The following is a 13517-nucleotide window of genomic DNA, read 5'->3' on the forward strand; positions in this document are numbered from 1 at the left end:
CCCACATTTTTTTGCACCACCCTCCACTTTTCTTCTACATTTTCCTCACAATAATCAATTCCATACAACAAATTCTTTTAGTCACGAACTTTCCATAAACCATTCTGTCACAAGTTTTAATTTTTTCTTCCCTTGATGGCAGATCAGAAGAATCAGAACCCGAATTCGGGAACTGTTAATGTTGTTGAATCAGCAGCAAAAGGAAGGAATAAACTCCCAAACTTTCTGCTATCTGTGAGGCTCAAGTACGTGAAGCTAGGGTACCACTATGTAATCTCCAACGCCATGTACCTTATGCTCATACCCCTTCTTGGGGTAGCCTCAGCTCATCTATCCACCCTTTCCATCAAGGACTTTCTCCAACTCTGGGAGAATCTCAAGTTCAACCTTCTCTCAGTCACTGTGTGTTCGAGCCTCATGGTGTTCCTTGCTACCCTTTACTTCATGACCCGACCAAGGGGTGTGTATCTGGTGGACTTTGCATGCTACAAGCCTCACGTGGACTGCACGTGTACGAGGGAGACTTTCGTGGAGAAGTCTGGTCTCACGGGGACATTCTCCGAGGAGAACCTGTCCTTTCAGAAGAAGATTCTAGAGAGGTCTGGTTTGGGACAGAACACATATCTGCCCCCTGCAATCTTGAGTTTGCCACCGAAACCTTGCATGGCGGAGGCTAGGAAAGAGGCTGAGGAAGTGATGTTTGGAGCCATTGACCAGCTTCTGGAAAAAACCGGGGTGAAGGCTAAGGATATTGGGATTCTGGTGGTGAATTGCAGCTTGTTCAATCCCACGCCATCGCTCTCTGCCATGATTGTGAATCACTACAACCTCAGAGGGAATATTCTAAGTTATAATCTCGGTGGCATGGGTTGCAGTGCTGGCCTTATCTCTATTGACCTTGCCAAACAGCTCCTCCAGGTTTATATACATCTCTTTCATATAATGTTTAGCAGAGACAGTTTTGTTTTGTTTTATCTGACACAATCACATGATAAATTTTAGGTTCATCCGAACTCTTATGCCTTGGTGGTGAGCATGGAGAACATAACTCTGAACTGGTATTTCGGCAACAACCGATCAATGCTGGTGTCGAACTGTCTCTTCAGAATGGGAGGGGCGGCGATCCTCCTCTCGAACCGCTCCGGCGACCGGCGGCGGGCGAAGTACCAACTGGTCCACACCGTGCGGACTCACAAGGGAGCAGATGATAAGTCCTATGGGTGTGTGTTCCAAGAAGAGGATGAAACAAAGAGAATCGGTGTGGCACTCTCAAAGGACTTGATGGCAGTGGCTGGAGAGGCTCTGAAAACCAACATCACAACACTGGGACCACTGGTTCTTCCCATGTCGGAACAGCTCCTTTTCTTTGCCACCTTGGTGGCTAGGAAGGTTTTGAAGATGAAGATAAAACCCTACATCCCTGATTTCAAGTTGGCATTTGAGCACTTTTGCATCCATGCTGGAGGTAGGGCAGTGTTGGATGAGCTGGAGAAGAACCTTGACCTAAGTGAGTGGCACATGGAACCTTCTAGAATGACCCTATACAGGTTTGGAAACACTTCTAGCAGTTCCTTGTGGTATGAGTTGGCCTACACTGAAAGCAAAGGGAGGATCAAGAAGGGTGACAGAACATGGCAGATTGCATTTGGGTCAGGGTTTAAGTGCAACAGTGCTGTTTGGAGGGCTTTGAGAACCATCAATCCAGCAAAGGAGAAGAATCCTTGGATGGATGAGATTCATGAGTTTCCTGTTCATGTGCCTAAGGTGGCACCGATTGCTTCCTGAATCAGAAAAGAAACAACCTTTTTCTTTTTCTAAATCAAACAAAATTGTTCAGTGTGAATGTTATAGGTGATGATGATCTTAATTAGGTTATGTGCAAAAACAACAGAGAAGATTATTTTACCAATGTCTTTGCTCATGTAACAGTGTGTTCAAGTTAAAGAGTTTGCATGCAGCTATTCTCTGATTGAACATATATTTTCATTGTTTTCTGATAAGGATTTCTCTAACTGAATGACCTGCATGATTATTAGCATTTGTGTTCGATATTACGTTTGTAATGTCATTTTCAAAGTTAATACTTAAAATTAGGTTCTAGTAGAAACGATAAAGTTCGACTTCATCATATGTTATAAAAAAAAAAAACGATTATTCTAAGTGAATAACAGTTTCAAGGAAATATAGCATCTTGGATGTTTTAGCTGGAAATAAAGTGAAGAGATTTTTTTTTCCTTTTTTGGGTGAAGCTACTCAAAGTTTCTCTTACATCATGGAGGAATCATTGTTTTAATGTAAATGTAATTCAATCAGTCAATTTAATTCTCCTAAATGCAAATAGAGACATTTAATTATTATGACATTTTTTTCATTTATGGTGGGTTTTCATTTTCAAATATGGTGTGCTTAGACTTTTCGTTGTTCATACATGTATAAAAAAGATCTTGTTATAAACGAAAATATTATATTTTTAAGAAAATTATTAATTATCTAAACAGAATTTCTGAGATCACGATGATCTCAACTAAATTTTATAAGTGTACATCCAACCACACTAATAAAGTGGGGTTTTAATTTGTAGCCATGTAGTAGAATACAGCCATATATAAACCCAGTGAACTTGTGCCATAAAATAGAGAACAAAACACTTATTTGGTGGACAAAATAACCTCAAATAAATACGTTCTTAAAACATTGCTTAAATAACATTTAATATATGTAGATAAAATCATTTGAATTGTTTAAAAAGAAACAGACGCCAAATAAATAACTGTTATGTCTTTTATTATCATCAATACTTTCTTTTTTTAATAAATATTTATATTTTTGTTAATAACTATCTGTATCATTGTATATGTAGAAATCGGAAAAATCGTGTTTTGTATTTGCAAAGAGAAGCATCCTATAGAAATATTGGATCGTCTTCTCTCATTCCAAAATGAGTATTCAAGTACGTAAACTTTTCATTTCAGAAACGAAGGGGATAAGTAAAGAATTTTATAAAAAAAAAATTCTTTTTTTCTATTTTGTCTCGATATATAGTCAGAACTCTTCATTCTATTTTTTCGTTTGCCATGTTTCATCATTCAAGAGCTACAATTTTAACTATAAAACTATTTATATAATGATAAGTGCCATGAGAGAAGATTTTTGAAACAAATTACAATTCAAATCATACAATTCTTACCGTTCTAACTACTCTGGTTGAATACAATTGGAAAGATTTGCATAGAAATCGTCATCCATGATTGTTGGTACATAAGAAAAGCAAAAGCTTATGAATTGGGCAAAGAAATGACAAAGTGATGGGTGTGGGAACTAGTTTTAGATCTATCAGTCCCTAACCTTGTTTGTCAATAAAAGGGAAGAAAGCTAAGTAGAACTAGAGATATAAATATGGATCAAAGCTTGTCACTTGGTTGATGTTTAATATTGATGGCTGGTCGGAATTTTAACTGTGTTGATGCTAAATACACTGGTGCATGTGTTGGGGACATGTGATCATGAAAGGTTTCAGTGAGACAACATTGGTTGTACACTTGTTTGTTTGCCAAATTAGCATGACAGAAAATATGAATGACATGTTGATGAGTCTGAACATCCCGAACCTTTGTTCATTTCATAACCACTTTGACTTTAATTAACAACAAATAAAATAGGTGAATGCGACACCTAATAGGAACTTGGCAACGATGTTAGGGAGAGTAGAACCCTGGCTATTTTTCTTTTTTTTCTTGTAATTGAATATTGTACTGCATGTATGATATGTGGTTAATCCCGTAGACAATAACTTAACAATTTATTAGGATGCGTGTTGATTTTTGACCTAATAAACTGATCAGATATGAACATAGATTGAAATAATTCCTAGAGACCATTTCTCATTCTACGAATTGGGCATTTTCCAGCCAATACATCTAAAATGAAATTTCTAATCTTCACAAGGGTCTTGAACTGAAGATAAATAGAAACTAAAAGGATTTCTCATCATACAACTGGAGTACATTACAACTTGAATACACACGAGGTATTGTACAATCCTAGAGAGAAGACATGTACATATAATTTGAATCTTCAAACGAACCAGTCATCCACAAAGCTGTAGAAGTAGCAAAACTATATGTAGAACTCATCACTAATGAATACCGTATCAAGGTTTGGCGTCGTTTACATACCCCATATGCCACGAGCCGTTGCCACTTTGTTATTTGGTCTAGATGTTAGTTCGTACAATATCCTTGCAAATGTATCAGAATATCTTCCATCAGTGAAAAGTATCTCAGCAAAGGCATTCTCATAGGCTAGCAGCAAACTTCTGTTCTGCGGTTCAGAAACTAGGCTTTCCAATATCATGGCAGCTTTCCGGCAAACTTCTGGAACCGGATGTGGTGTCTTTATCACTTTAAGCAATCGATCAATAGCCCTGTGTTTGAGGGATTTTCATGAGTGTTCACATAATCAAAATATGTTATAGTGTTCTAAAAAAATGGAATAAGGGGTTCACCATCGCTCGTTAGCAATCTTCAACCTGCAGTCCATATTAACTTCTGCAAGGTTATAGAGTGCACCTATAGCAGCTGCCTGTGCATCTAATGCCGGCATGCTGATGAGATCAATTAATCGCTTGTGTATCTGCAGAAATAAACCAATGTTGATTATATTTTTTCAAAACATGCAACAAACTAATAAGCAACATCACACGCATAATATAAAGTTTCACCTGCGGAAAAAATGGAAGCAAGAAAGGTTCATTGTCAGGATTAATGATCAAACGCCCAAGTAATTCAGCGGCAGCACAATGCCAGGCTTTGACTGCAGATTCCAACATCCCCATAATAGCCTGAACTGCCCGTTTCTCTCTGTAAGTAATACAACAATTTATCAATCAACAAAAGAGAATTACAATTTCGCAATTATTCTAGATCAATCACTTACGTTATTTTAATAAATGATGGTTTGGATGAGCTAAATATTCGAAGATCCAGCAGTGGAGCTAAGTTAACAATTGTCTCCAAAGCATTTGTGACAAGTTCGTCATCCTCTATCAACATTATGAACATTAAGATTATAATAAAATAGTGAAATAAAACTTCACGTGATAGGGCAACACATAATGGTAATTAAAAGGGGGAAAAAAAATTCATCACAGATTTCCAGAGTTTCTAGAAACCTACAAAAATCAGATTCTTCTTTTTGTTTTACATAGGTCTCCTTAGAATGAAGTTCTGATAGAAGCACAGTTGGAATCTAGATGTGGACACCTCTCTTTACAGGGACAAAAAATCAACATAAGACATAAGGTGTTTGGAATACACTTAAACTTTAACGGGTAAGTTATATCGAATAGAACTTGGCATGAAACTGATTTATAAAAGTCTAATTCAAAGGTTGGTATTGTTATGAGGATAGGGAATGATAGGATTTGCTACACAATGGTGCCTTAAACTCCACACGAAACCGGTCAATGTCTTTGCTCATTGTTTAGGCAAATGGATTAGGGAAATCAAAAAGCAACATTACTGAAAAAGAATATAAGAACCAATACATAATGATAGGGACCTAAAACCAAATAAGAAAATTATCACGAACAGAAACCAAAAAAGTGGAAACTAGAGGGATAAAATATACTTTAAACCTAAAAGGATAATAGGTTGTAACAAGCAGGTATCCTCACCAACAAGATGATCTTCTATGCATTGGAAGGCCGTTTCCAAACAATGACGATGTTGGGCCATTATAACTTCATTATCTGGCATGAAAGAGAAGTTCCTAATGATATTGGAAGCAGCAACAGCACATTGCTGTTTTTCTGCTCGCCCTTCATCATCTAAATTGAACAGACCATCTTCATCAAGCCATAACTCTGTAAAACGAGATCTTGTCACACCGCTGTGCTGTGTTGATTCTGTACCAGCTGAGCCAGATCCTACACTGCACAAAGAGAATCATCTTACAATGAAATTTATTTTCTCTTACTACCCTCATCTCCAAAAGGAAAACATACAATCAATTGAAAAATTGAAAACTGAAAATCAAAGATGATATTCAAGAAGAACAAATTTACCCAGGGCGGTGGTGAGCACCAGTCGAGCCCAACGCCTCATATTCATTCCCAAATCCAGTCACAACAGAATTAGCACCTAATGTTCTGACTCTTGTTGACTTGGCTAATTCTTTTGGGAGTGCTATATCCCGCCAATCGTCTATCTGTTTTATGTTACAACAGGACCGTATAAAATATTAAAAAAGGTAATAGTTTCAACAACAACATACAGGGAGTTAAAAAAAAAAAAAAATCTTCTATGAACGTTTTCATAAAATTCAAAACAAGATTGGTGGCACATACAACTTGAAGGAGCGCATCAAGCAAGCCAGGAATTTTCGCAAGAGGAGTTGCATCCTTTCGCATGTCATCCTTTTCTTTAAATGAGAGCAGCGTAAGAGTATTCAGAGCCCAGGTCAGCTCACTCTTCAGACCACTTTGAATAGCCAGAACGATTCTTTTATTGTTCTGATCTGTAAGAGAAATATAAACAAAAAAGGGTTCAAAAAAGAAAAAAAAATTAAAACATTGCAATTTGCAAAAAACATTGCTCCCAGATACTTAAGAAATCAATGTTATCCTTACACGGCATACCCTAGCCACAAAGTGGACTTGCAGTGTTCTACGCCTAATATGCGAATAATTTTCTCGAATTGAAACATCAAATTAAGTGGTTATTCATGTCATTAACGATAAATAATTTGTTTATTAAAATTCACAATATGATTATTAGTGCAAAAGTGCGTGTGTTGTGCAAGTTCAGGCACATTCAAACAAAATACAATTTTTAAAGAGAAAATGTAGACCTAATTATGAGTATAAAGAGTCATGGTATGGGAAGAAGCTGTGAACTAACCGGCAAAGGAGTTGTGAACGTGAAGGGAAGGACCAAGAAGGGTTGACGGAGCCGCCGAATCGGCGGCGGAAGCCGAAGCGGAGGCACTGCTGCTTCCGCTTCCGAATGGACGGCCCCTCTTGGCCGGTGGCGCCGCCCCGCCTCCGGCGGATCCACCGGACTTGCCCTGTTCCCTCTTCTGCATCTCTGTCACTCTAGGGATTTGCGGGTTTGCGGTGCGATGTCGAACTGCTTTGCTTGGTATCTTGGTTGGGCTGCTTCTTGGATCCATGGTGCAGAAAGGCCCAAGATATTTCTAAGCAATTATAATGTACACCTCCCATATTTCTAAATATAACCCCATCTATATTTTTATTCCTAAAATACCCATACTAAAGGAAAGGCTGAGATTACATTTCCGTGGAGTTTTTCTTCTTTTTCGTCAGGAATTGTTCATATATTTGGATAAGAATTTCATGTCGAATAACTTTAAATATTAATTAAATAACTCTTTCATAAAACATAAAAATATAGCAAAAATTTTGATATTATTAAATATTTAATTTAAAAAATATATAATTATCTAAATATCAATCAACATTATTAAATAACAATTTTATAAGAATCAAATTGTTACATAAAAAAAATAAAGAATGATTAAATATATATTGTTGAAAAAAATTATGAAACTATGAAAAATAAAATAATATAAAAAATAATTAAATTACCTATAAAATTAAATGTATTTTAATAATTAGAAATGAAAATACAGATGATAATGAACCAGATATCACAATCGAAATAGGACGAAGATTGATATTGGTACTTAATTTTTTTTTTTAATATATTTTAAAATATCGAAATTAATGTCCATTGATGTATCTTATAAACACAGTAGATGATCAATACATAAAAAATACAATAAAGAATCCAAATTTCTATAGGTACCAAAAAAGTTTAAACTATTCAGAAGTTGGGAACGTTTAGAAATTAATGTAAATTCAGAATTTGTATTATATAATTCAAAATAAAATTCCAAATTCCATGTTTTACACTTTTATACTACCCAATATAAAAATACATTATAAATTTCCTAATCCAAAAATGTAAAAACATTGTTTTGAATTCCATAATCTAAAATTCTAAAACTTGCATAATAATTTAGACATTCCAACAACCCCATGGATGATGTATATGAAGAAACCACGGGGTGGAAGAAGAAATAACCTTACCCAAATAGGTTCCTGGGCTTCTAAGTAAATATGTCAGGCTTGGAACATTGTACAACCCTTTTGGGCTTTCTTTACCAAGAGGACCATAAATAATATATAAATCTTAAAATAAATAAAGTTCCAAAAATTAAAATCTCCACTAAATTCAACATCTTCATGAGTTAATAGGACCTACCTGTAGGACATTAATCCCACCAAACTAATAATGGATAGTTCAATAATTTTTCTATTGTACATACAATAATAGTTGTATGTGTAAAATACTTTTTTTATGAAGTTTCGAGGGAGTCTTACAATAAAAAGAGGACAAAACATTTTATCATGATTTTTTATTTTTGTCTTTTTTATCATCAATAATTATCTGGTACACTTTACTACTCCACTTCTAAAATAACAGCATTTAAAATAACTTCGATTAAATTATACAATATACATTTTTACACATTATTTTAGTCTTAATCGAAAGCATGGACACAATGTTACGAAGAAAGTGAATGATGAAGAGGAATGTAAAAATTAATAAGCAAATAATAGAATTAAATATTCTACTAAGGGGTTTGGTTTGAGTTAGATATGAGTATGGGGAAATGACTCTTGTGAATTCAAAGGTTTCAAGGACTATGAAAGTGGTTCAACCAATCAAGGACTCCACATCAAGATATTTTAAGGTTTTTCTATGGTGTTTCATCATACAGGACCTACTTGGTTTGTTTTTTGCTTCATTTTAGGTACTTAAAGTTTCAACCAATTGTTGTTTTGGTTGGAAGTTGTGAATTACAAAACATTGAGCAAAACCAATAATCTTAGGTAGAAGGTTTTGGCAGGTTCTTTGGTATGAACATGTGATGCTTGAGTTTGTTATATAAGAGAATAAAATTCTTAGGTATATTTTTATGTTTTGGTGATCTTTGTTTAATGTTGTTCTCCCCAAGAGTTGGTGGTAATTTGATTTCAGTTGGTTTTGGTGAGGATCATGCATCTGCAATATCCGTTGATATGATTAAGGAGGGTTGTGCACACCATGTATTTGATTGTTTGCACAGAAACGTCAAAATGTATACACAGTCTTAATGTCTGCTAGGTTACAAGGTCAGGTGTGAGCTATAGTTGTATGAATCCAACAGAACAAAAACAGTGAATTAACATCAAATCTCTGGCTCCATGTGTAGGGCTTCTATTATGGCTATACAGTTATAGAATCCATATAATTATTCATCCAAATCATAGACCTTGTCAGTGTTTGTTCCAGTGTTACCATGATTTGTTGGTAACTCTAGGAGTAGATTAAAGATGAGGGATGAGCTTTTTTTAGGAATAATGAGGACCACTTATGTGTGCTTCTGATCACAAAATAGCTAAATACTATGTAATTGATGCATTATGGCTATGTTGTTGTTAATCATGAAACTGCCAAAATTATGCAGAACATAGTTATCTCTGCCAGCTAGTGGATGGGCCAGTTGATATACATGTATAACTTATGCTTTTCGTAGCATCTAATGTTGATTACTATTTTTCCAAAAGCTACTTTCCTTGACCCTCCATGTCTTGTAGCATTAGTTGTTCTAATAATAATGTTACTTCATACATATCCCTATACTTTTCCTATTAACAGATTTCAATTAATATTATAAGGTAGTTGACATATGTGTGGTTCTCATCTATATCTGCTTTAGGCTTTTTAGTTTGATTTGAGGGGTATCAATGTCAACAATAATTTCATGGTAATTTTTTTACTCATCTACATTTGGTTGTGTATTTCATTGTTGCACTCTAAATTTTTAAACAATTGGTGAATGGATTTTCTCTTTTTCTAAAACTAAAGAAAAAAGAATAAAAAAAAGCTGAAAGAAAACACCTTAAAGCTCAACAACGTAGAGAACATGGTATCTAAGGTTGATTCCACGTTTGTTACATCGCTTTCGGTCACAGAAACAATAATAAATGTTGATTTTAAAGTTTGAAATTTAATCTCTCTCAACTACTGGTCTTTCCAAGGAAATTCAACCCATCTAGAACTTTCTTCAATGCCAGTTTAATGTTGAATAATTGGCTCGACCAACCCACACACACAACATAGCATTATCTGATAGAGAAAAGTGAACCAATACCATTTCTGCATAGTCAAATTAAACATTTCATGCAAACAAATGCTTTTATTTCTTTATAATTTCAAGGGGGGCATAATGTTAGAACAAAAATAAAGAACCCCACCATAAGATGATGTCCAACTATGGTGACAAATAAGAACATAGGTAGCCAATTTTGTGGATTAGTTTCGATTAATAGTGTGTGAGGTGGGGCACTCAACCTTTGTAATCTTATAAAAAATCTCAGCAACACTGAACAGTGTCAGTGTCCGAAAAGGTAACCATAAAACCTAACATAATAGGAGCTGCAGAGTAATTCTACTCCATCTCTATGTCATACAACTTCTGCTTTTGCATTTTGCAGTAGCAGAAATTAGATTTCCCATCAACCAAATCAAACCAGTAAAAGGGTGATGAATAGGAATAAGACTACACCATCAAAGTGATAACAAGATAATCTCCACTTAGAACATGAATCATGATGTATTTTGTAAAATGAGAATTATCTTTCTTAGTTGATGTGAGAATATTTTAACTTAACTAACTGCTACTAGTGTTTGATTTGAGATACTGCAAGAGAAAATTGTATCCTCTGTAACAGTATTTTCTGATTCAAACAAGATTATTTGATGTAACCAGTAAGAGATATATTGTACAATCTGAGGAGAAAAGAAAGATAATGGTGATTTCATGATGGCAAACATGGTAAAGGGTAAAGGCAGTGCAAAGAGACAAGCAAAAACAGATGCACTAGCACTATGTCACACAAACACACCACACTGGTTCTTGTACAAATATGTATAAAGTAATAACTCAAAAGCAGTGAAAGGCTTTTCATTTTCTAAGATCCTTTATTTGTTTTTTCTCTCTGCTCATCTCAAAATGTCATTTACTGTATTGGGATTATGCCACAGGCTTCTAGGATTCCTCCACTGGAGGAGCAGACCATGAAATGGAAAAGCATTATATGCAGAATCTCAAGATCCAAATGATCCTAATTCCTGAGGCAAATTTCCTTTTTTTTTTGTTCTGTACTTCAATTTTATTTTTTTCCCTGGATGTTTCTGATTCCTGTGATGCATAATATATATACTTTTCCTAAAGCAGTGATGCAAGCTGTTCTGTGGTGAATAAGTTAATGAATCTTATGCTATTTTCCTCATGATGTTGATTGTACTGCTTCACCACACTAACTACACACATAAGAATATCCAATGAACCAATGGTAGCAGAGAGATAGCCATACCTCATATGGTAACAATTAAGTAAAATTTAGAGGACCCCATTTCGGCTAATTCATAATTAAATTGAAAGCAACACCTTACTTTTATTTTTCACCCTTCTATTTTTTTTCTTGTTCACTGCATGAATCTTGAAAGCAACATCTGAATCACCAGATGCTGCTTATTGGCTTAGAGTTTATATGTCAGTGGTGGTTTTCCTCATAAAACTGCTCCTTCTCTTGCCCTTTGGAATTGTGATTTAGCTTCAAAATCAATGGAAGAACAAAAACCTATCACAAACAACCTATCAATAAAAATGGTCTAACTCAACATTAAAAGATTTTGGCTTTTGGAAAAAAATTTACTCATTTTACTCTTTACTTGATTAAGTTACATGCCAAACATTTCTTGGATTAGATAAAAGTTTGAAACTATTGATTAAACAATGAAATTTAGCCATGAATATGAAGGTTGTATTTAAGTGAATAAACAATTGATGAATAGTTTTTATTAATAAATTATTTAAAGAGTGTAATTTGGTGTGGTTGGAGGTCGATAATTGATATTGAAATGGAGGAAGCTGTCTCTTTCTCCCATATGGCATCAGTTTTGTCGTATATGAGTGGGTCGTGGCTCCCCAGTAACATTTATTGGTAAAATGAGTTGCAACTTGTGCTCTAAAATACCACAAGAGATGACCAATCATTAATTATTCAATATTCAACCCCACAAAAATAATATTTTATAATCGTAACATCATCCACAATTGCTTCAGTTAATCATGTTGGTTATAATCATAAATTAATTATATTTGAAGAGAATTATAGTTTTTTATTGGGGTTAATAATAAATACGTCCATGTGTGAATTTAAAATTTCTAACATTATTAAAAATTTGATGATAAGTATTCGATCAACTCCTATTATACACATATCTACAAGTCAATGATCAAAACTAATTTAATTTTATCATAATAGTTTTCTACAAACTAAATATTTCACGGCATAATCTAACTCTGACTAATATTGATTAATTTATTTTACTCTAGATATTGGAAGAAACTATGTATAGTAAATAAAATATAAAAAATAAATAAATAGATTGTGATTTTTAATAATATGAAACTAATGTGTCATTTAATACATTAAACATTGGTTAGAAGGTTTTGTGCGTGTGGGGTCATGAAATGTTGATTTTTTGAAGTTGATTGAGAGAGTCGTATTTCTACTTTTTGTTTGGATAATGAAAAAAGTTGGGTCCGATGTGCGTGTCTGAGTTATTTTTGTGGACACTTCTGTTCCTAAGATTATGAATGTTTCGTAGACATTACCATGACATCCAAAACAAGATAATATGATGTGTTGGACAGTGTTAATTTTGTTTCCCTATTATGGGCTATTTATAGGACAAGCCTCCTAAAATTCCAATCACAAAATGTTCAATTTATTAAACTTCTGCAACAAAAGTTATAAATCAAATTATTGAAAATTTAAAGTGAAGTTTGTATTGAAAAAAACAAATGAAGTTTACTGAGACACTTTTATGTAAATGGAAGTTAAAAGGAATATCGACTTCAAGTATATAAAATTTAAAATTACTATATGCGAGCCTTACCTTTATTTTTAATCAATTTAGTGTAACATCTAAAAATATTTTATTAATATATTTAAAAATAAATAAGAAATGGAATATGTATATAGAAATTAAAAATTTATTTATTGATATCATTGCAATTATAGGAAGTATAAAAATAAATTGTTTGTATAAGGATAAAATATCTGGTATATGATAAAAATCCTTTAAAAATGTTAAAATAAAATACATGAAAATATAATTAAATATAAATTCGTTAATATATATATATATATATATATATATATATATATATATATATATTGAGATATGTATAATAATAAGAAGAAGAATTATATATGATGATACATTGCGTTGGTATTAGTTATTTTTTTCATACTTGTATGTTATTATCATTATCATAATAAAATCATATTTTATTACAAACTTGGTGGAAGAGTGTAGATTTCATATTAATTATTATAATTTTATTATATTACAAATATTGTAATATATATATAT

The 13517-nt window shown here is 33.6% G+C and overlaps 2 protein-coding genes across 2 annotated transcripts; one reads left to right on the plus strand and one right to left on the minus strand.

Annotated features, from left to right (window-relative positions):
- Positions 1-2000, plus strand: LOC114192220 (3-ketoacyl-CoA synthase 11-like). Its single transcript, XM_028081862.2, has 2 exons — positions 1-918; positions 1003-2000. Exons 1-2 carry the CDS (start codon positions 136-138, stop codon positions 1783-1785), a joined length of 1566 nt encoding a protein of 521 aa, XP_027937663.1. The 5' UTR covers positions 1-135; the 3' UTR covers positions 1786-2000.
- A 1855-nt stretch (positions 2001-3855) lies between these two features.
- Positions 3856-7185, minus strand: LFR (ARM repeat superfamily protein). Its single transcript, XM_028078157.2, has 8 exons — positions 6900-7185; positions 6347-6516; positions 6065-6207; positions 5675-5931; positions 4936-5041; positions 4721-4859; positions 4505-4632; positions 3856-4423 (listed from the first exon to the last, which is right to left on the minus strand). The coding sequence occupies exons 1-8, from the start codon at positions 7168-7170 to the stop codon at positions 4168-4170; spliced, it is 1470 nt and encodes a 489-aa protein (XP_027933958.2). The 5' UTR covers positions 7171-7185; the 3' UTR covers positions 3856-4167.
- Between the last annotated feature and the right edge of the window lie 6332 nt (positions 7186-13517).

This window comes from Vigna unguiculata, chromosome 7, assembly GCF_037176805.1.
Source record: "Vigna unguiculata cultivar grain cowpea cultivar isolate G323 ecotype 2 chromosome 7, ASM3717680v1, whole genome shotgun sequence".
In the NCBI taxonomy this organism is placed as follows: domain Eukaryota; kingdom Viridiplantae; phylum Streptophyta; class Magnoliopsida; order Fabales; family Fabaceae; genus Vigna; species Vigna unguiculata.